Source organism: Lynx rufus, unplaced genomic scaffold, assembly GCF_022079265.1.
Source record: "Lynx rufus isolate CCGP_SWC_20201006 ecotype Redwood Valley unplaced genomic scaffold, mLynRuf1.p SCAF_16, whole genome shotgun sequence".
NCBI classification, from domain to species: Eukaryota; Metazoa; Chordata; class Mammalia; order Carnivora; family Felidae; genus Lynx; species Lynx rufus.
This window is the reverse complement of record NW_025814830.1, coordinates 45495649-45519589: the sequence shown is the minus strand read 5'-3', so window position 1 is coordinate 45519589 and position 23941 is coordinate 45495649. Positions and strand designations below refer to the sequence as shown.

At 45.4% G+C, this 23941-nt stretch overlaps 1 protein-coding gene across 9 annotated transcripts in view; it reads left to right on the top strand.

The window, feature by feature from the left end:
* The window catches only part of WDR59 (WD repeat domain 59), an 86070-nt gene extending 62361 nt beyond the window's left edge, over positions 1-23709 (top strand). For 7 of the 9 annotated variants that reach the window (XM_047078770.1, XM_047078767.1, XM_047078773.1 and 4 more), the window contains 8 exons: positions 7634-7767; positions 8893-8974; positions 12422-12534; positions 13893-14043; positions 14139-14211; positions 15373-15499; positions 15654-15796; positions 22890-23709. In XM_047078770.1, coding sequence (XP_046934726.1) covers positions 7634-7767; positions 8893-8974; positions 12422-12534; positions 13893-14043; positions 14139-14211; positions 15373-15499; positions 15654-15796; positions 22890-23125 — 1059 coding nt within the window. In that variant the 3' untranslated portion in view covers positions 23126-23709. The other 2 variants (XM_047078769.1, XM_047078776.1) reach the window with 2 other exon arrangements.
* The last annotated feature ends 232 nt before the right edge of the window (positions 23710-23941 follow it).

The window sequence follows — 23941 nt, the reverse complement described above, 5'->3', positions numbered from 1 at the left end:
AGCCTTACGCCCATGTTTTTCACGGTCTGGCCTCTTTTACTATAAATACCACAGTCACAAAGAGGGACCAAAGGCACATAGATAATTACCTTGTATCAGGTAGGATCTTCTGGGGAGGAGGGGGAGGACTGTGATCCTTCATTCCCGGTGTACAGCTTCTCCACAGAAAATGGGCTCTTATAGTCCCTTAGGATGACCTAGTATAGCACATGGTCTTTAGGTTTTATTTGAGGTAGTGACCACATAAAAGGGGAGCAGACACTTTTATTATAATTTTATTTGAAACTTTTGTATTTCTGTATAATATATGTACAGAACAGTTCACAAATCATTGGCAATAATTCAGTGAACTAACAACACCCAGGCCAAGAAGTAGAACATTATAAGAACTCTAGAAGCCCTGGGGGAGGGAGGCACATTTCAGTGGGTGACAGATAGATAGTAGTTACTAGGTGACATCCTATGAAATTACTGATATTTGACCATTTTTAATCTCAAAAAAAAGTTTCATGTGGTTCAGCTGTATAAAGTAGTTAAGTGAGTGAGTCATTTTGTGATGAATCTGAAATACATTCATCTCTCCTTAAACCTTGTTCACGTTCATCCCATTTACACGGGGCAGAGGGCGGGGTGGGGGAGTTAGGGAAATGAAATACGGCAACCCGGCCATGATATCTTATATAGGCCATCTTCCTTCCTGTTAGAGGTCAATATGGTTTTATCCCTCAAGGAGTATTTTCTTATCCTCAGGTATCTAGTTTGACATGTCAAATAATACCACTTTTATTACTTTTGTTCTCGAAATGATTCCAGATCACTAAATTTCTCTGTGCTGAAGTCTTTATTTTCAGCCCCAATTTTTCTCCTACATATCTTTATTCTCTTTTAGATCTCTACCCCTGAGGTCTATAAATGAGTAAGAATAAAAGAAAAAAAATATGACCATGTTAAAGTATAGCAGTGAAAGAATTATAGAGTATTTTGGAGATTATAAGAATCTTTATGGAGTCTTTGGGGATTTTCTGTTCGTTTCTCTTGTTTTTTGGTGTGTTTTTAACCTGCCCTACTTAGGTCATATTATCATATTCACCCAAATGTTCTCCAGATGAAATTCCAAGGTTCTCTCCTAAATATTTTAAAATGTGAGAGACCTAAAAAAAAAACCCAGAAACAACTATCAAATTTCATAGGAAGTTAGAAAGCCCAGAGAGATGCTAACGTTCATTTGGTAACTGGACCACCTATTAATAGTTGGTGAAATATTGTTTATTCCTAGGGCAAATCAGAAGACCTAGAACTTGTGATAAACATTAGGCATTGGCCTATAAACATTTTTTACATTTTGCAACCTCCACCCATGCTTCAGTTTATGTTACTAAAATAGCTCTAGTGTAAATAACTGAGGAGGTCTTGAAGTTAATAGGATAATTTCTGATTTCCCATAAACAGTGCTTTTCAGCCCCAGTTTCACACTGATGCTCATGTTGTTAGCACGTGCCCCCGGGACAGCAGCTTTTCAGCTTTGCTCCCTCATTCCCTTCATTTCTCATGGGCTCTTGCCTCCCTATGGTGTCACTCCGAAAATAGTCCTGCAACCCCAAGGTCAAGGCTTCCAATTTCCCCCATTGGCCCCACCCACCCCAACCACACATCAGAAACAATTTGGTGTTAGTCTACCAACGAACTTCTTCATTTTTAGGAATGAGAATCTTCTCGCACAAATGTATGCTCTTGATGGGGAGAGTAGACCCTCTACCTATTTCTCTGCTTGCCCTACGATCTTAATCCTCATGAGAGTACTATAAACCTTGACCTTGTCAGAGCTGTATTGATGCCAGCCTCCTCAATATCTTGAAATGTGTTTTGAACCAAAGAATTATGACATTGAAGCTGGGTTTTGGAGTGCAGTGGGTCTGGAGGGAGGTGAGGGAATCTCCAAACATTGCTGTGGTTAGGTTCAGATTTTTAGTCATGCAAACCTGATTTTGCAGTATATTGTGGTACCTTTTAATCCATCAAATATGTGGGAAGCTTTCATTTTATTCTATATTTTTCCCTTTTAATTTTCTTGGTGTTTTTCTTCCCTCCTCCTGGGTGTAACGTTTTCACGCACAGATGTCTCCTCGCTCTGCCCGGCGACGTTGGTCCATACAAGCAATTAACGACTTCCCGGTACTGTGCGCTGTGCAAATGCTCTCCTTGACTAATCCTGTCTGCCCAAAGGCCCAAGAATAAAATGCCACCTGCCTGGCTTTGAGGAACCTGAATGACAGGCTGGCTGGTTTTCAGGACCAGCACAATAAATTTTTCACTCTTGGGAGTCAAGTGCCGAGGGCTTCCTCTTTTTTTTCATCCAGTTTCAAATGGATGAGTACTGGTATCATTAAGGATTGTGAATGGACTTCTTTGAAAATGAAGCCAAACACTGGGTTTCTTGGAAAGAACCCCATCTGTAAGCCTTTAGCTCACCTGATTTCATTTGGAGTATTTGTATAATTTCCTGGAGCTTTCAAAAGCCTACCTTTGGCATGGGGTGAAGCAGAGGAAGATATAAGAGGCTTCCACCATTTTGTCTCTCTGTTTTTATTGTCTTAGTCTAGTTCAAAGAGGGAAGTGCTCACCTGCTTCATTGGCATGATGCATAAGCTAGTTTTTAATCCTTCGGGAACTCTCTGGAACAAATTTTTTCCTTACCATCAGTATTTTGCATTGCAACAAAACCTCTGCTGTGGACATCTCTCTTCCTTTTCTTTCCTTCTTACTCATTCCTATTGGCCATCCCCCTCTTCTGTCTTCCTCTCCCACCCCCTCCATGTTTCAGTAGTGCCAAGGTGGCCTCAGGCTGTGTAGGGCAGCCTTGCGGCTTTTGTGTAAATTTCACTGGGTCTACAAAATATTTAGGGGAACAGTCCTATAGCCTTTTCATATCAAAACCAGTTGAAATCAGGAGCCCTGATTCTCAAGTGCCACTGCTGCCGACAACTTGGAGGCGGAGCCGCCAACGTGGCCACCTTTCCTCCAAAAGCCTGTCCCAGCCAACCCGACTGTGGAATTTCCACTGATTTTCCAGAAGTCTCTGCTCCTGCTGCTATTGAAATAGGAACTCATTTTGACTCACTGCCCACTCTGCTGATTATGCATTGTTGGTGGGGTTGCTGCGAAGCAGTTGGTGGCTTATTCTTGGGCTGTTTTTACATTTAACCCATTTATTGGCATTGATGTCGCCTCCGGTTGTAGCAGTAACACTGGTGGTACAGTCGCAAGCTGGCTATATTGGTTGTCATTCAGTGCTATTCGCACCAATGCCTCCCCCCCTCCCCCCGGTCCTTTCCTCCCTGTCCTCTTTCCTATGATCCCATGAACGCCTTCTTGGTATGTTCAGAGGAGCATCCCGGTGCTCATCATGTGATAATTGTCTGTCTTGTTGTGTCTCTCTTCCCTCAATCCCTGCTTATGAAATCTGTGGGGAAGGGGGCATTTTCTACCGATGGGGCATTGAGAAGACCTAAGAGAAGTGCAGGGCCCTTGGCCTCCCAGAGGTATCGATCCTTGCACAGAAAAGTATCCAGATGTAAGCCCGTCAGAGTGGGACTGCGGCAGCGCAGGAGGCTTAAGGGGCTTTCGTGCCAAAGTGCCCTCCCCTCCCCTGGAAAGTTCAGCCACATGTCAGCCTCGTGTGTCATCAGCTGACAGTTGCACAGACCAGAGATTCCTAAAATCGCCAGCAAGGTGGAAGGGAAGAAGAAATCTCGGGGAGGAGTAGATGGGATGGGAACCCTTTCTTGCTGCAGGGAAGTTGTCCGTGCTCGTTAGGAAGCAGCAAGGACCCGTGGCCCAACCTCTTATTTGAGACTGAGCATGTCTTCATTTAGGCAGCCTTGTTATAATTGCATCCCCAGAATATTTGGCCACTAGACTGAGTACCGAGGGACCCTCTAGGCTGAAGGGGAAATAGTTCATACCTAAAAACCACCAGCTAATAAATAGAAAACACAAAACTTTTCTGACCCCTTATAGATTTCGATAATGTTTTGCAGTTATTCCTTGCTGGATTCAATGACTGAGTAGCGCTGTCCCACACTTGCCTTACAGTTTGATTCTTGGTGGCAGCTCTGGTGAGGGAGATCCAGTGGTGGCAAACCTCCTTCTGTTACAGGCTCAAAGGCAGCTTCGTGAGTTTCCACAAAACGTCATCTCTACATCAGAGAAACACCTAGAAGCCTGGTGTCTCCAGAAGTTGACAAGGAAGTTCCAGGAAATACAGACTGTGATTCCTATAATTCAGTGAAGGATAATGGCAGCAAGTGGTCCAAGACCACTGTCTTTTCCTTTTCTCCCAGTACTTTTTGATGACTCCCATGGGTTTGTTTCCGCCAGTCTCTATAACCAGGGACGGCAGACAGGCAGGGGCAAAGCATCTCTTTGGACTCACTTCTCTTCTCTCTGAACGTGCCCGCCCTTAACGCTTCCCAAAAGGAGACTAAACAGACTGAGGCTGCGGCTCTGGAGCCGGGCCTCAAGTACAGCATCTGGGCCCGAGCCTGGTGCGCTCCACGTGAAGCCAGTAGCTTTGGCCGCCGCGTGTCTCGGCCAGTGTTCAACGTGCTGCTCTGGCTCCGCGGAACGTGCTCGTGGTACTTGGCGGAGAAGTGAAATGAGAAGTAATCGTAGAGGCTGTGTGTCGGGGAGGCCTCACTGCAGTCAGATGTTGATCTCCTCACATGCAGAAGTGATTCCATTTAAAAATGGACCACACTGCTTACGTATTAACAGGTAGCTTCGGCTTAGGGCTTTTTTTTTTCCTTTTTTAATCCGAAATCCTGCGCTCAAAAACGAGTTAACAGGTATGGGCTTAGCAGCCTGACAGCCTGTGTTCAAATCCCAGCTCTGCATGGCCTCACATCCTCGTTTGTGAGGTGGAGGCAACGCCCGCTCTGCCGGAGAGCCGTGTGACGCCCACACTCGCAGAGGGTGAACGGCCCCAAGCAGCAGCTGATGTTCGTAACGACAGACACATCTTTCAATCCTCTGTCAAACATTTACACGCTTGGACTGTGTCAAGGGCATCTCTCACTGCCCGTGTCCTGGCTCCTCCACAGCCGTTTGGAGTTAAGGCTGTGGGGAAAATAGGACACTTGCTCATGATTTTCCACGTCCATTATCCGGGTCCCTGTGCTCAAGTATTCTTGACATTCCAAAGTGATCGCTTTCAGAAATAACTCAAGTCCGCGAGGAAAAACATGTTTAAATGAGCTAGGCTGCATGCAGAGGAACCAGTTTGGGCACACGGACCTTAGTATTTTGCTTTCATTAGGTTCGCTTCAAAAGGCCAGAAATTGAGGTTTGCAGTGTGGTCTGAGAGCTAGTAGACCCCGTCCCTCGTGAGGCCTTTTATTTCCACTGTTGAGTTAAATGGAGCTACACTGAAGTGCTCAACTGTCCAAGTGCTGCTCGTTTTCTCTTTGTAATAAGGAGCCAGAGTGTCTGCCTGGAACAGTATTTGAGAAGCCTCCCACCCAACCCGGAAAACCCGTGAGGTGGATCATATTCCATTCCAGGTGGAATCTTCTTACTGTAGGTCTTTTCTTTTATTTCTTTCCTATTTTTTCAACCCAGTCCCCTCAGTCTCATCTGAGATGACCAATTATGGGAGACCTACTCGGGTGTTGTTTCCTGGGATTTTTAAACTCCTGGAAACCTGGATGAAAAAGTCTGTGTACTTACACCCTCCCCTTTCAGTTAACCACACTGTGCTGTTCCTGTCACTGCCCTGTAGATGTACACGAAATTGCCCTCCCTAAAACCGGTCACATCAAAGTATCTCCTGCATGTGTGACGACCTCCGTCTTGCGTCAGTTAACACTGCCTGCCTCCAGCCCATGCTGACAGGTTGTTTGCTCTTTAGCACCTTCTCCCCTTACTTGCATCCACATCATGTTATTTGTGGCTAAAAGACTAGTGTTTTCATGAATATATACATAATTCTTTAGAAAATAGCCAGGGCTGGTAGAGAACTGAAGGGCTGCTATGCAGTAATCGATGAGGCTTCCTGATGTATTGGTAATAGCAATGTGTACGAATAAAGAACACATGGTAACTAAATTACTTCCAACGATCAAATGGCTTAAGGTTCCAAATTGATAATGTAGCCATATACATTTACAAATTTTGATAAATAATTCAGAGACTTCAGCTAAACTTCGTTTCCCTGCCGTGAACCAAGTCCAGGTGTCCTGGATCTAAGAGGTTCCGTACACTTACTGAGCCAATAGGAAGTTACCTGCATTGGGCACCTTTGGGGATTAGAGGGGACATCACTGGTCAGAAGCAACTAAATGCAGACCGTGACTCAGGAATGGAAGAGTGATTGTATAAAAATCACTTGGGGAAAATGAATTATTTGTGAGTAATCTAAGTAATGATTTAATCTAAATTCCTGTGGGCTTATAGACGTTCATCATCATTGCATATTTTTTAATTGCACGTTTTCAGTGCGCACTGTCACCTTTTCATTGTGCCCTTATTAATCTTGCAAGATTGGAATGGAGCTCATCCTAAGACAGTTACCAGTGAGCACAGAGAGCGACATGAGACTAAACTCACAGCCAGTGAGTAGCTCAGCCAGGGTCACGGTGAGCCAGCCGTGCCGTAATAAGACCAGCACACCTTGGTTTTCTGACTCCAGTTTGCAGACTCTTTCGCTAGCAACTTTGTTAATTAATAAGTATGTCACTTCCCCCCTGAGTTGAGTCACTCTGGTGGCCCCCTTTTTTAACTTCAGCAATAAAATAAAATAGAATATTGCTCCCTTGGCTGGTTGTCATTTTGAATGTACCAGATGAGGCTACACTGATAATTCTCCTTTTCCAGGACATCTCTCGTTTCCCACATGCAGGCTCCTTTGTAGGTGAGGCTCTGGGGAGACAGGACAGTTGCTCATGATCATCCACATCCATTACCCAGGTCCCTCTGCTCAGCTATTTTTGACATTCTAAAATGATCACTTTTAGAAATAATTCAAATCTGCTAGGAAAAACCTGGTAATTCTCTTGAGCTGCTATGTTTCTCTGTCTGCCTGCCACAGATTAAGGTTTGCAGAGCCCACACCGCTGTGTGTGAATTACATTCTCAGCAAATCCTGTTAAAGCTGTCTGAGAAGAAGAAAACCTTTGGTTAGTTTCAAGCAAGAACTTTGAATCTAAGGCTGATCCCAACCTTGAAAGTTGCTCTTCCCCCACATTTTTGTGGTCTTTACTAACTTATTTACCTGCTGTTCTTTCTTTCTTTCTTTCTTTCTTTCTTTCTTTCTTTCTTTCTTTCTTTCTTCTTGTTTTTGGGGGGTTTTTTGTTTGTTTTTTTTTTAATTCTAAATTCAAGGCGTCTGTTTTTGGGCACCTGCAGAATGTATGTAGCATTGCGGTAGGGTGCTTATTTTCCTGTTAGGATTTTGGACCAAGAGCTCAGTGCCCTTTGCCATCCTTTTATTTCCTACAGATGCTGATTCATATAATTGTGGGCATGATGTAATGCAAAGCCTCTGCAAATAACCAATGACCCAACTCTGATGTGCTCTGCAACCGTAGGTTTCCATTCGTCCAAGTCCCTATTAGTTATATCTCGTCATCTCCCCCAGAAATCCAGGAGATGGAAAAGCAAGCGTGAGGGATCGGACTCCGGCAATCGACCCATCAAGGCTGCTGGGAAGGTTATCATCCAGGACACTGCGTGCCTTCTTCCTGTTCACAAGTCACTGGGAGAACTGTACATGTAAGTGCGCGCTGCTTATCACACAGTCATCACAATCAAAGTTGTGTTCGTTTGCTTGTTTTTAAGTATCGGAACCCTTTCTTCAAAAGCAGTTTTAGAAGACCGGTGTACCAGCTTTCTATTGCTGCATAAGGAGGTACCAGAAACTTAGCGGCTTCAAACAACATACATTTATTGTCTCAGTTTCTATGGGTCAGGAGTCTGAGCATGGCCTAGCTAGGTCCTTGCTCAGATATCACCAGGCTGAAATCTGGAGGTGGCCAGGTGGTGGTCTTATCCAATGTTCAGAGTCCTCTTCCAAGTTCATTCAGGTGGTTAGCAGAATTCAGTTCCTTGAAGCCGTAGAACTTGATGGTTTTCATCTTCTCTGAGACCAGGAGAGGACGCCTCACCTTCTTTCTAAGGTCTCACCTGATTAGGTCAGGCCCACCTAAGATAATCTCCCTTTTGACGCATTCAAAGTGGACTGATTAATAACCTAATCTTGGGTGTCATAGCCCATCAACATTCACTGGTCTCACCCACGATTAAAGGCACAGGATATTATAGAAGATGTGTAGAGCAGGAGGCCGAAATCTTGGGAACGGCCTCAGAATTCTGCTTTCTGTGCCAGTATGTAAACCAGTTAAAAGCAGAGCCATTTTGCTTGAAGAGAGTTGGGAGGCTAGTAGCAGGCATACAGAGGCTGGCCTGTGGCCGCCCTTTTTCTCGAACCTGCATACATAGCAAAAAGTGTTTATTTTGTAACATATACACAGCACACCACCCTTTGTGTTAGAAACCTCGGTGTTACACATATTTAAATCCATTTTTATTCAACCCTCAAGCCTGGGAAATCCATAGAAGGGCTGGTTGCCAAATTGACATTTGAGGCTGTCCTCCTGTCCTGACTTTAGAGAGGCGAGCAATTTCACCTTCCCCAGGCGGGAACCCACGGCCTCATATGAGCTGTAGGTAAGCTTTTTCTCCATATCGTGTAGCAAGGCAGAAGTGGAAGGCCCACACAGATAAGACATTTTGCGTGACAACTAAAGAGGCACCTTTTTGTCTGTCTGTTAGTGCAGGGGTAATTGGTTCAGGAAGTTAGACTAAAAAAAACTTCTTAACTCTTTTTTTAAATCTCAGATTGAATGTGAATGATATTCAAGAAACATGTCAGAAGAATGCCACTTCGGCCTTGCTCGTGGGAAGGAAGGACCTTGTCCAGGTATTGTGCATCCCTTCTGATGGCAATCTGGATTTTCCTTTTTGAGCAGGTTGTTGTCACTGTATGGTTGTGGTTTAATGACATTTCAAGCGGGGCCTCCTAGTTTGTAATCCCTCTCCCATTTTCTTTGATAAACATCAGGGCAAGAGCAGCTTTTTAAATCCTTTGGGTATTTTTCTCATTAGTGCTTAGTTGAGAAGATCCTAAAGCTCACATACTGAGAATTTTTTATTACATTTCTTTTCTGTTCTGGTACCATGGTGATTGTTATACATCTAAATGTGGGTATCTATACCCTTGCCATTTGCGCCCTTAATTCCGTTTTGTTGGGGTTTTTATACTTTTAAAAATGCTTTGTTGCATAAAAAGTTTACCAAAGCATTCCTTTAGGTGGAAACATGTTTCCGTTTTAAAATACGACGTAAAATAAAATATGATGTAATCGAGCAAAAATAATTCCCTTCATCCTTGCAGGAACACATCAGTATATTAAAGCGAGCTGCTCCTATTTTTCTTAATAGCTTTATCGAGATATAGTCCATATATCATGTGATTCACTCATTTAAAACGTACCGTTCAGTGGCTTTTAGTATATTCACAGTTTTGCAACCATGATCACAAGGGTTTTAGAACACTGCCGTAGGGGCGCCTGGGTGGCTTAGTCGGTTAAGGTCCGACTTTGGCTCAGGTCATGATCTCATGGTTTCTTGAGTTTGAGCCCCATATCGGGGGGGCTCTTTGCTGTCAGCACAGAACCCACTTCAAATCCTCTGTCCTCCTTTCTCTGCCCCTCCCCCCCACTCTCTCTCTCTTTCAAAAATAAACATTAAAGAAGAAATTTTGAAAAAAGAAAAACTAGAACACTGCCATAAACCACCCTACTTGGCTGTCTCATGTCAGTCCCCTCTTCCCCACCCAGGCCTGGGCAACCACTAGTCCGCTCTGTCTCTCCTGTGCCCTTTATTCTGTAGTGTGAGCCTGTGATTGGGCAGTGAAACCCCTCTCAGCTCAGTTTTTCCCTCATAACTCTCCCACTGGCCCAGAGCTAAGGCCTTCCCATGATTTTTATCTGATTAAAAAATCCTTAAGATTTCCTTTTGTCTTCTCATAAACACTGTCCGGTCTCCACCCCCCAAACCCTTTTAAGTGAGGTTGAGGGTCCTAGATTGAATCTGCTTCTCTAAGGACTTAGCCATCTCCGGGTCTGTGTATGCTAAAAAGGCACAAGAAAGTAGTAGAAACATTGTGGAATTTATCCCGGGAGGTGAAGGTCCAACTCTGCTCCTCATGGGATAGCCCTGGGTAAAGTATTTCGGACTCGCTCAGCCTCTGTGTGTCTTTGTAAAATGAAAACCGGAAGGTTAATTGCATCATAAGATCGGTGAGGTTAGCAGATGCAGTCAGTCCTAAGGCATACCCACAGTTCGTGTTGTGAAAAATCATTCTCTGTGAAAAAACTACTTCCTAAGGTATTTTTGTTTTGTTTTATTTTGTGGAAGTTTTCAGTATTTTTCTGGGAGTTGATTTGGAAGGTCAGACTAGTCTGCGTGAACTTGAAAGACCCTTCCCTTGGGTTCAGACAGACTCGGGTTTAAACCTAGGCTCTCACTTTTTTTGTTGTGTGATCCAGGGTAGCCACCTAATCTTTCTGAGCCTCAATTTCCTCGACCTGAGCCAAAGTCAGATGCTTAACCAACCTCAGGTTTCTTGCCTGAATGAGTACTTGTGTGCATTAAGTACACTGGTACCACTTAATTTATTACTTATTTATTTATTTATTTTGGTGAAAAAATTTAGATTTAGCCAGCTGAACTCAGTTTTGTTGGCAATCCCAATTTTGTTGGCAACGTCCAAAGCATCATAGTCGGGAGCCAAACATATGCTTTCTTTTCTCCGTCGGGGCTGATCAGAGTGTTGACCTTGGCCACATCATTGTCATAGAGCTTCTTCACAGCCTATTTGATCGGTGCTTGTCGGCCTTGACATCCACAATGAACACAAGTGTGTTGTTGTCTCCTATTTTCTTCATGGCTGGTGCTGGTAGTCGGGGTGGGGGTGGGGTGGGAACTTGATGGTGGCATAGCTTGTTTGTGTCAGGCTTGTTTCTCCTGGGGGTGCTCTTTCGAGGATATTTGGGCTGCCTTTGGAGGCACAGTGTCTTGGGCCATCGGAATGTAGGTGATGTGCGGATCTTCTTTCGTGACTGTGGACGCCTTTCAGCACTGCTTTCTTGGCCTTCAAAGCCTTTGCTTTGGCTTCAGCTTTGGGAGGGGCAGAGGCTTCTTTTTTCACTTTCGGTGCCATCTTCATGAAAGGGCTAATTTAATTGCTTTATTACGTAGCTGATGTATTTCTCTACCTGTTTTCCAGTATTTTTATTTGCTTCTTTTTTTCTTATAGACTCTTTGATTAAAGTCTAACTTTCCTTCCTTTCAGGTTTCTCAGAGTCTGGTACAGGGTTTTCCAGTCCCTGGTCGTACAATGATGTATTGCTACTAAGAAGAAAGATTTCCCAAAAGTAGTATTCCTCTTAAGGAGGCTCTTAATATTAAGCATGTGCTAAATCTTGGATTTAATAGACACTTAATGGACATTCATTTCGGCTTGATGACCCCAAGCCCTGTGAGATTTCAGGTTTGGTGATGTTCCTCAGATTTGATGTCAACAAAAAGACAACCAAGTCTATTTTGTCCTGGCCTCTTTTTCTTTAGCTTTGTGTGTATACTGAAACTTTTGTAATGAAAGCAACATAGCTTCCTGTTACTTGGGCAAAGGACAGATCTGCAGTGTGATACAGAATTCTATTTTTTCACCTCTGCCTGTTCACTAATGAAGCAGCAGCAGAAGTCACATGAGTTCGTGGTTAAATAGACAACCCATTGAAGTTAATGCACAGTGTCATTCCTCTGAAGTATACTTAATAAAAGGCTTTTAAAATATTTATTTATTTATTTATTTATTTATTTATTTATTTATTTATTTATTTTTGAGAGAGAGAGAGAGAGAGAGAGAGAGAGCGAGCATGTGCGTGTGCTTGTGCACGAGTCGGGGAGGGGCAGAGAGCGAGGGAGCCAGAGAATCCCAAGCAGGCTCCAAGCTGGCAGTACTGAGCCTGACGTGGGGCCCAAACTCACAAACACTCAGGAACACTCACAAACCATGAGATCAAGACCTGAGCTGAAATCAAGTGTCTGACTTAACTGACTGGGCCACTCGGGTGATCCTGCTTTATAGAAGTTTTTAAGACTAGTGTTTCTTGAGCGGTGCATTCCCCTGAGCATCTTGTTAAAATGTGAATTTTGAGTCAGTATGTCTGGAATGGGCCTGATATTCCCAGGTTTTACTGCCCTCAGAGCAGCAAGGCTTTAGGATAGGTGGGGTTCTTTCATGCTTCCTGGTCCTCTCGTCCCCAGTCTGACTTTGAATGTTTCTCTTTGATCTGTCCAGGTTTGGTCGCTGGCTACAGTCGCTACAGATCTTTGCCTTGGCCCGAAGTCTGACCCAGATTTGGAAACGCCCTGGGCTCGACATCCATTCGGGCGACAGCTGCTGGAATCCTTGTAGGTTTAGAGAGCTAAAAGGGAGGAAACGAGTGATGTAAATTTTAGGTCTGTACACACTTTTCAGTGTTATCATCGAAGAAGTCTGAAGAACGGGAGGAAGAAGTGAGATCTTTCCCGTTAGTGCTATAATAATTTCTGTGCAGAACTAACTTCTTATAACAGAAGGAACTATACAGTTTTTGTCATTTACGACAAAGATTGGAGACTCATGCGTCCTTTAGAGATTTATGCTTTAGTCTATAAGTAACATCAGTCTGAATAGAAGAATTTGAACTCTTCAGATGGTAAATATCTTGGGTGCTGTAGAGCTTTGCCCCCAAGAGCGGAGACTCTAATGCCACAGTGGCTTACACATTTTCCAAGGGCAATGATGTTTTCACCCTATTAGGCAATTTATGGCAACACTGAATTTGTGTTTGATTGTTGCATTGGGATGTGGCAAGCTGGAAATACAATGTGCAAAATGATTTACCAGATAAAACCACTTGAACCTTCATAACAGTTTGGCTCAGATCTGGATAGAAAGACAGAGAAGCTCTAATTCCTCTGGTGGAGAATTTCTTTACTTACTTCTTGAGGCCAGACCTCGGACCTGTCCTCAAGCTTCAGTTGCCTCATGGTCAGGCAGGGATGATAACAGTTGTTCTGTCCACATCACAGAAGGCTCAAATAAGATAGTGTGAAAACACCTTAAGAAACGTTAGACATTACTTGGTAGGAAAGTATCAATATCATTCTATCACAAAGGCCACGTTGCCCCGATCCCTACCTCACATCCTAGCATAGTAGTCCTAAAAGGAGCAAAGAGGATGTGAGTACCTAAAAGGTAAAAATATTCCTGTTGTTCTTATTTAATAGCTCACGCTCATAATTCCACCTTTGAGTCTGTCGCCAGCTCGCCATACAGTGGTGGTTGTACAGTGTTCTGAGCACCTTCACGCAGCTTTTGGTTCCACGAGTGAAGTGTGTAGAGACCCCCAGAAAGCAGTGGGATTCTTCTTGGAGTTGGAGAGACTGAGAGCACATGCATGGCCTCATTCAGATGTTAGTTTAGTCCCCTTAGTTCTTGGAGAAGCTGCATTCAAGTCTGAGCCATCCCTGGATGCCAACCAGAAACTTTTGAATGGGTTACCCGCGTCATTTGTAATACTTGGATATATTCTTTTCCAAAACAAATTTAGCCAGATTCTAATCAAGCAGCTAGATCTGTAGAAAACCCTGGTTCCCGACAGGGGTTTGTGAGGCAGAATTAAGAACCTTTCCTCTCATCTCTATGGCAGCAACCTGCCATAAACTGTGACAGTTACCCTTCCTCTGTCTCTTCTCTTGACTTTTTTTCTGCCATCTTCCTCCAGGTTGGCTCATTACTGCCGACTCCGGGACGTCCAGACACTGGCCATGCTGTGCAGTGTGTTTGAAGCCCAGTCTCGGCCTCAGGGAATACCGAACCCCTTCGGACCCTTTCCCGGCCGGTCCTCTAACCTCGTGGTGTCCCACAGCCGATATGTAAGCTTGTGGCCTTCCGCTCTGTGTCTGACTTCTCCGAGAGGGAAGCATTCCCAGGGCAGCGTGTTCTGACGCCGCGCCTGTCTGTCCTTCAGCCTAGCTTTACTTCCTCGGGCTCCTGCTCCAGCATGTCGGACCCAGGGCTCAACACTGGTGGCTGGAACATAGGTTGGTATGGAGCTGACTTGGCCACGCTGGATTTCTAGTGCTCTGAAGCTGTGTGTGAGTCGTTGATGTGTACACTTCGGTTGATGGATATGCTCCACTTTTTCCTTGTTTCCCATTTCTCTTCCAATTTCCTATGATGGGGATGCTGTAGTCAGCAAGGCCTGGGCTTTCATGTTTGAACAGGCCAGTTTCCGGTATGCCTGTGTGCCTTGCTGGGTTGCTTTTCAACTTAGAACTTTGTGAAACTGACAGTGGGACTTCTTTGTGCTCACCCCGTAAACCCAACCCTCATCCTTTCTCCTTCATGGCACCCTCCCCGCCCCCCTCCCCCCCCCACCTGCCCCCGTCATCTGCCACTTCTGTTATCCGCCTCTTCCCACGCACTGTTTTCAACGTGGAGAAGTAAAGATGAGCCTGATTGGCTGGCCATAAAGACCTATTTAATGAATAAGTGTATTTGTGGTTTACGGATTTTTGCAATTTCTTTTTAAAAATCATCTTAGTTTTCTTGAGGGTGCCTGGGTGGCTCGGTCAATTAAGCACCCGACTCTTGATCTCACTTCAGGTCTTCATCTCGGGGTTGTGAGTTCAATCCCTGCATTGGCTCCATGCTGGGCATGAAGCCTATTTAAGTAAATACATAAAAATTATCTTAATTTTCTGGATTATAAAAGTGATACCTGCCCAGTGAAGAAAAACAAAAAGTATTAGAGAAGAAAATAATCACCACTGAACCTCCACCTAGAAACAATGTCTGTTAATATTCCAGAACATTTTTTCCCAATCTGTATATGTGTGTGTGTGTATATGGGGGGGGGGTGTCATTCTATATATATGATTTTGCGTTCTGTTTTTAATTGGATCACGAGCATTTTCTCATGTCATTTAAAAAGTCTTTATGAGTCATGACTGCTTTATCCAATGTTCCCTATCACTACACCATAATTTGCTGCTTGAACATTATGTGTATACTTAATTATCTGGTCACCTGAACAGTAAATACCTAGACAAAAAGGCAAGGCTGAGAAAGAGTTCTGTTCAGTTATATTTCTCAGCATCTTCCAGGGACTAAATTGGGCGCATTCTGCATTATGAGGGTGTTCAGACCCTTTCCATGCCTTCTCTGATTTCCCTTTTTCCTTCCCATTTGATTTTTTTCAGCGGGAAGGGAGGCAGAACATGTATCTTCACCTTGGGGAGAGTCTTCTCCAGAAGAAATCCGCTTTGGGAGTCTTACCTACAGTGATCCTCGTGAGCGAGAACGTGACCAGCATGATAAAAATAAAAGGTAACGACCTTCCCGGGCGAGAGCTGCAATTTCATAATGCTTAGATTCTCCAAAATTAGGACTCTTGCCTTAAGAAAGGCGTATTGAGTTCATTTGGTATCGAGCTTGTTTTTTCTTAAAGGAACTGACAGGAAATCTTTTGAGTTTTATCCAGGCTTCTGGACCCTGCCAATACCCAGCAATTTGATGACTTTAAGAAATGCTATGGAGAAATCCTCTATCGCTGGGGGCTGAGAGAGAAACGAGCTGAGGTGCTGAAGTTTGTCTCCTGTCCTCCTGATCCTCACAAAGGGATCGGTGAATATCAATTTCTTTCTTTTCCTGTCACTGTCTGAAAGGTCCCATAATTTAGTTTGTCTGTAATGTAAGACTTGGAGTGAAGTGTTTTAGCTTCTCACTTTCAAGCTGCCAAAAACCCCTGCCTTTCATGACAAGCGTAAATTTCTATTCTAAATAGAAGTAGTTCTGTGTGTGGTACTCAGATAGTGATTTGAACGAGGGGTACTTATCCATATATTCCCCTATTGTATATCAAGCACATTCTTCCCCTTCTGGAGTTCACAGACAAGTAGGGAGCAAAATTAAGTAGTTATAAGTGGTGATCCGTGTTTATGAGCAAACAAAAAGGATGTTGGTGCAGGGAGGGAGAATTTTAGGTAAGGTGTTGCAGTGGACTGGGAAGGCCTTTCTGAGGGGCTGAGGTCTGAGGGGTGAGAAGGAGCCATCCGTGAGGAGAGCAGTAGACATAAACAAGTGAAGGAAGGCAGTGGCTAGAACACAATGAGCAAGAAGAGGGGTACCAGGTCAGATTGTAGGATAATTAGGGACTTGTAAGTCAGGGTACAGCGTTGGGCTTGTATTCTGAGTCCAGTGGTAAGCGTAAGCGTCCAAGGTATTAAGAGGTAAGTGACATGCTCTCATTTTTATTTTAAGAGAATCACTGGCTGTTAAATGAAGAAAGGATTGGAGGAGGGCAGGGGTGAAAGTCTGAAGGCTGTTAGGATAGTCAGAGGGAGATCTCCGGTCTAATGTCAGGCTGTGTCAATAGAGGTAGAGAGAGAGGGATTAAAAATACATTTTAGGGGCGCCTGGGTGGCGCAGTCGGTTGGGCGTCCGACTTCAGCCAGGTCACGATCTCGCGGTCCGTGAGTTCGAGCCCCGCGTCAGACTCTGGGCTGATGGCTCAGAGCCTGGAGCCTGTTTCCCATTCTGTGTCTCCCTCTCTCTCTGCCCTTCCCCCGTTCATGCTCTGTCTCTCTGTGTCCCCAAAAAATAAATAAACGTTGAAAAAAAAAAATTAAAAAAAAAAATTAAAAAAAAAAATACATTTTAGAGGGAGACTTACCATAATACGCTAACAAATTGGATGTCGGATTGCGGGGAAGAGACAGAGCTTATTAGGTAATTTCTGGGTTTCTAGCTTGAGCAACTGGGTAGGTGGTGGTGCCCAAATTAAGACAGAAAATTAGGAGCCCTGTTAGGGGCCGGAGGTGTGTATGAGATGCCAGACCGTTCAGTCCCATATGTGGCCAGATGTGTGTCTGGAGCTCAAAGGGGAGCCTGGGGCTAGAACTAGGAGTCTGGGAACCTCCGTCATGTAGGCGGTCCTGAAGCTGTGATAGTGGGTACCTTGCCCTGGGCCTGGGGGTGGGGAGGGGGGAGGCCCCGTGGGGCGGGGGGAAGAATACAGGGAGAGCGAGTGCCCACCCACTCCGGGCCGTGAGAGAAACCACCCCTTGCACTGGCGTCTAGAGGAAGAACCAGAAACAAACTTAGAATGAGACACCAGTGAGTTTTGAGGAAAAGCAAGACCGTGACCTGAAAGGAGCCAAGAGAAGAGATAGGTTTTAAAGGGTGACGTGGAAGACTGCCAGAGAGGGTGGTTTGAACACACATGGATTTCCTCTCTCCCCCAGATGCCCCAGAGCAGCTATCCAGAGCTTTCCTGAAAAGGCATAACCGTGTACGGGGAACAGTGTTGGCAATAGCATTTGGGGTCAGGGAGGCAGATAGGTTAGTGGTAGCTGATTTTACGGGGCCTGAACGGACAGGTGGAAAAACAGTAACACACGTCACAGAACCACCTGCCCCAACGATGGCTCAGGATTTAGTTATGCCCAGTTCCTCTGAAAGTGGCATGAAGGTAAGAGTAAGCACAGTATTGTTTGATGGCCTTTTTAGGCCAGACCCCTGCCCCTAGTTTGCAGAGCAGGTTATTACCCTTTCTCTAGCACTATAGAAAATCGGAAATATTCGTTCTCCAGAGAAGGCAGACACCTTTCCACATTGAAAGGGCCCACCAGTGGGGCGCCTGGGTGGCTCAGTCGGTTTAGCATCCGACTTCGGCTCAGGTCATGATCTCGCAGTCTGTGAGTTCGAGCCCCCGTGTCGGGCTCTGTGCTGACAGCTCAGAGCCTGGAGTCTGTTTCACATTCTGTGTCTCCCTCTCTGTCTGACCCTCCCCCATTCCTGCTCTGTCTCTCTCTGTCTTAAAAATAAATAAACGTTAAAAAAAATTTTTTTTTTAATATAAAAAAAGAAAGGGCTCACCAAGCACTTAGTGTAGTGAATGAAGAAAGACCCAGGATAAAGAGCATACCCTGGGAGCTTCCAGAGAGGGAAAGCAGGATAAGGAAAATGGATGGCACCACACTTCTCAGGAGCAGTGAACTAGATACTGGAAAGGAGAGGACAATGAATGCATCAGTGCCTTCAGAATTCTCCAGAAAATGGTTTCTCACCTGGAATTCTACCCAAATTATCAGTCACGTGTGAAAGTAAACCTTCACCCTCTCCAAGAAGGAGATTCAGTCTAAGAAAGCAGGGAGTCGGGATGATGTTAAAGGGAGATCCACGTGGCCAACCCAGAGACAGATCCAGTTTGGAGCTTCAGGAGCATTGTCTCCAAGAAGAGAAAGTTAGCAAAATATCTAATGGATTTCAGTGTCCGACATATTTATAGAGATTCAGATATTTGATAGAGGGTTCGCAGGTGAATTACGCTAAGCCAACTAAGCAAATGAAAACGACAAGACGGTTACTAACTCTGAGAAAAACCAAATGTGCAGGAAAGGAAAAGTCATCATGGTTATGTGGCTCGGCTTGATTCATGTTCACCTAGGTAGATGGTGGGACGGGGTATATGAGTGGATGGTGGGATTGAGGAGTGGAAGAAGCTGCCAGGTGAAAGTTGAGGTAATGCTTCAGTGTGGAAGTTAAGAATTGGCTTCATAAATGTGGTGTTTGAGAATAGGAAGGTAGAAACAGAAGAAAAAGTTAAATGAGTTGGAAGGTTTTCCTCCTGAGAGTGAGGGGCAAGGGAGGTGGAAGGGAATGTTGGTTTTGTTAATAAGATGTATAGCATTATTTGACTCTTTAAGTTGTGTGTATATAGTTTCAATTAAAAAACCCAAACAGGGCGCACCTGGCTGGCTCATTCGGCGGAGCATGTGACTCTTGATCTCAGGGTTGTGAGTTCAAGCCCCATGTTGGGTGTAGAAATCACTTAAAATCTAAAAAACAAACCAGAGTAATACATAGATCTGCATATTGAAGGATTATTTTAATACGGATTATTTTGGTGTATGTACTTGAGGAAATGCAAAGATGCAAAATGCTATTTGGGTAATATATTTTTCAGAGCATATAAATGCATGAAAGTTTATCAGAGAGAGGATTGCAGGCCTAGAGCAGTTTGTCTTGTAGAATTAGTTTTCAGGAAAATCTATGAGTCACAGAGACAGGTAACTGGTATATTACACTCTTACTGACATCCACCATGAGAAGAAGCATGCCAGGTTCTGTTGGCAGTACGAGGAAATCCAGGGGGTGGTTTGGTGGGGATGGGCGGGGGTTAACAAGAAGCCTGTAATCCAATCAGAGAAGTAAAACAGGAACTCACAAAGACTCAGATGATCTTGAAGAATGAATAATATGTTCTAATACCTTTACAAAGAGCACTGCAAGACTTCAGAGGGAGGGGGTTATGAAAACAGACTCACAGACAAAAGCATTTAAATATTTTCATTTTTATTATTTGGAAGAATTGGACTGTTCACATATAGCAAACAGGTATTGAGAGAAAAATGCTACAAGGTCACCAGGGCTACGTACAGTTAGGCTCCAAATTGCTGGAAAACCAGCACTTTCCTCTTGGGCTAATCACGTCGGCAAGGGTCATCCGATATCAGCAGTGAATTTTAGGAATAAGATTGTTTTCATTTAGGGAGTTAGATTTATAGAAAGAGGTCAAAGCTTCATCTATTTTGAAGGAGTACTGCTGGGCAGAATATTCTTTTGAAAAGCCATCTCCATCATAAGATGGGTTTTGATTTTGTTGTTTTCCACTACGGCGTGTGGTGCTTGGTCACAATGGTGGCAGAGCAAGGTGTTTGCTTTGCTTTGTCAGCCCCGCCTCCCACATCTTGCGCCAGAGGCGTGCATCTGCCCACCTCAATTTTGTTCAGCGATTTTTATTTAGCTTATTAATTAATTTATGTCTTATTTTATTTGACTTCCATTTATTAATTTAGCATCTTATTTTTTTGGCTGGTTTTATTTACACTTGTGTAATTGATGTTCATGACACAACTCTTCCCTATGAGGGGCCATATGACACTAAGCCTCCGGAGCTGGCTTCTGCCTGAGGGTTTCATAGAGCCTCGGAAATCGTAATTTCATCGTTTATGTGCCAGACGTGTTTTTATTGTCCTTATTAGTTTGTCTCTTAGGAACCAAGAATGATCCACTTCACCTCCGCCACGTTTTCCCTGCAAAGCCTACACCTGGGGTTGTATGCTTCCTTCCCTGAGATCCCCAGGTTTGTCAGTATTCCTATAAAAGATACCTGACTGCTTCCCGATCACAAACAAAGTCTACAGCCCTTTGCATATCCAAATGTGGTGACACTTGGCGCGAACCCCACCAGCATGGCCCAGATGTGTGCCCACCCTTCTCAGTAATGGCCGGTCCATCATGTGTAACAGTAAGAGGCAAGAGAGAAATACTAAAACTACACTTAGTGACGTAGTGTTTCTGTATTTTCTTTGTGAATTTGTATCCACTTAGAAGTTGTTCACATCCACCCCCCCCCACAAATGATTCATTAATTAACTAAATGAAATGTTAGTTCAGAGCCTTAATAAGGATTTTTAGAAATTATACTTAAACTGACTTACTGTGAAGAAACACAGTTACCAATGACATTGAGTTTTTCAGGGAGATGACATTTTAGTAATTTTACCCGGATAGATAAGGAGGATAATTAAGTTTACATATACAGTTATCTGAAATGTCAAAGAACAACCCTTTTTTATTTTGTGTCTTATTATTTTATTTTTTAATAATTTTTTTAAGTTTATTTATTTATTTTGACAGAGACAGCACAAGCAGGGGAGCGTAGAGAGAGGGAGAGAGAGAGCGAATCCCAAGCAGGCTTGCAGGGTCAGCAAGCCCGACGTGGGGCTCAAACTCATGAAACTGTGAGATCATGACCTGAGCCCAAATCAAGAGTTGGACGCTTAACCGACTGAGCCACCCAGGCGCCCCAAGAACAACCTTTTTTTTTTTTTTAAAGCCATACTATAATTCACTATGTTGAACATGCACTTTTTGCATTCTCATAATCTTTAAAGGTTGAATCTTATCAAACCAATAAAACTACTAAAGGAAATATAAGAAATTTAAACTAATTAGGCTTTTCACAAGAACATAAACCGAAGTCTTACCTGACATAAACAGTCAGGCTTAGAGGGACAAGACATGGCTGTTTTTAACCAAGATCACCAAACCACTCTAATTTGTCTCAGGATTGACCTGAACCAGGACTATCGTAAAATCTTTCCTTAGTTACCATGTATTTTAGAAGTCTTTAGTGGTACATTTTTGTGACCACCCGCCGTCACGAAGCAGAGGGAACTGGCTCTGGCGAAAGGAAGGCTCCTTCCTGTGTTGTAGGAGGTAGAAGGAGTAGAGGAACAGGTAGGGAGATGCAAAGGTTTGGTGGCCGGAGATGAAGGCTTCTCTTTTCTCAAGGCAGAGGGGAGCCCGGCAGGTGAGGGGAGCAGGGTGTGTGCGAGGAGTGTGCGGGCTGCTGCGGAGGCCGGAAGTGCCGTCTGGGGAATGGCAGAGAAGCCCCCCCTCCAGCCCGCCCCCCCGCACTGGGAGTCTGTCGTGGATTTAGTGGGAAGTGCATCTTGACGGTGGGCCTTCCCTCACTAGTGCTCGTGGAGTCGGCAGCTCCACCGGGGCCGGAGGTTCTTCCGGTCGGTACCGTGGAGGGAGAGGTGGGGATACTTGCGAGCAAGTGATTGGGAGGTTGGTTCGCGTCACTCAGACTGGCCCCGGGGGAAGGTGACGCCAGAAAGGGTAAAGGCTGTACATGACAGGTGAGGACCTGCGAGGCCAGGTGGGCGGAGGGTCGGGGGGGTGGGTTTTGAAGGCACCAGGGATGGTGCCAAGAACCGGGGCTGAAGGAAGAGTGAGAACCAGAAGAGAAGTCCTGAGGGAACGGGGGTGTGTCCACGGTGCCACAGGTGAGAGCAGAGGAGAAGAGACAAGAGTGGCGAAGCCAGGTGGCGTTTCCTCAAGAGGAAAGGTGACGGTCTGGAGGCAGTAATGGGGCGCGGGCCTGCCGCTCCTGCCCTGGCGCTCTTCAGGAATCGAGACCAAGGTGGCCTTTGCTCCAGAGCTTGGCAGAGGTGGCAGGCTACAGGCAGGGCCGGGCGACGAGGGCACTGTCCCGGGAGAGAGCGCAGCCGGTGGGGAGGTTTGCTCCCAAGGTGGCCCGCTGGAAGCGGGCCAGGCAGACGGGAGGTCGGTACTGGCCGCCCAGACTCGGGGTCATGCCTGAGGTAGACTAGGATGTGCAGGTGAGGGGGTTGGCCCTCGGGGTCTCTTCCGAGAGGCCGGGGGCCAGCTGTCAGGTGGTCCTGACCGCAGTGTCCTGACCCGGCTCCTCTCGTGCCACTTGGTCATTGGTGGGCAGGTAGGGAAGACGGCGTGAGACTGGTCAGCCGTTGCTGGGTGTCACTGAGTCCTTCGCTTCTGTCAACAAACGATCGGTGGCCACCTCCACGAGCCAGGCCCGCGCAGCCACTGGCGTAGGAGAGAATGAGGCGTAGCTACCTCCTGGGCTTTTCACCCGAGGCCCCTGGCCACCAGGCGTCTGGCACGCTGTCCACCTGCACCCCGCCGGCAGGGACGGCAGCTTCTCTTTGTCAGACTTAGTGAGATTGTGGACGAAGAGCTGCTGTTGAAGAAAAGGGAGCACCACGGCTGTGATAGAATCCCGTAGAGTCCTCCAGCGAATACGTCGTTCTCACAGTGCCGTGTCCATCTGCGGAACTAACTTACCGTGTCTCTTGTTCTGGCCATCCCCACCCGTTCGCAGAGTTTGGCGTGTACTGCAGCCACTGTCGGAGCGAGGTCCGTGGCACGCAGTGTGCCATCTGCAAAGGCTTCACATTCCAGTGTGCCATCTGCCACGTGGCGGTGCGCGGCTCGTCCAACTTCTGCCTGACCTGCGGGCACGGTGGGCACACCAGCCACATGATGGAGTGGTTTCGGACCCAGGAGGTGTGTCCCACCGGGTGTGGATGCCACTGCCTGCTTGAGAGCACATTCTGAACTTACAGACCTTGGGAGTTTTCACGAATCCCGGAGGACCCCGTAAACGCTGGACGGCAAGTTCTCCGCCAGGAGAGAGGCTCCCGAAGCCATTCCCAGCTAGACTGGGGCACGTTCCCCTCAGAGACTGCCACAGCCCCAGCCACTCATGAGCTTTTGTTTCTCTTCTGTGTGGCTGTTGATGGCAGGGATGTCACCGGGCAGGAGGAGAACAGATGTGCAGAGCCGCGTAGCCAGGTGGAAATTTCCTTGCAGAAAAGCACCTGGCTCCAGAGCCATGTTTACCTTTAAGGTGTTAACCATAAACCACTGAGCAGCATCCTTTCTGATGGCGTTTCAGACCACGGTGGGATGCAAAGGACAGTCTCCTGAGCCGAAGGATGATGGACATTAACTCAGTTGACAAGTGGGCCTGTGATGTAAATTGGTACATTTAATGGACTGATGGGTAGTGGCCTTTTAAAAATGCTAAATTATAAATATGTGATGTACTTAAAGAGTCTAAAGGTGTCTCTTTTGTTTGTTATTTCTCTTCAAGCTGATCTTCCTTGGCTAATAAAATTCAGGTAATTGTTTGGGAAAAAGATTGGACAATGTTTCATTTTTTTATTTTTATTTTTAAAATTTTTTAATGTTTTATTTATTCTTGAGAGAGAGACAGAGCCTGAGCGAGGGAGGGACACAGAATCCAAAGCAGGCTCCAGGCTCTGAGCTGTCAGCACAGAGCCCCACACGGGGCTCAAACTCATAAGCCGTGAGGTCATGACCTGAGCCGAAGTCGGACGCTCAACCGACTGAGCCACCCAGGCGCCCCTG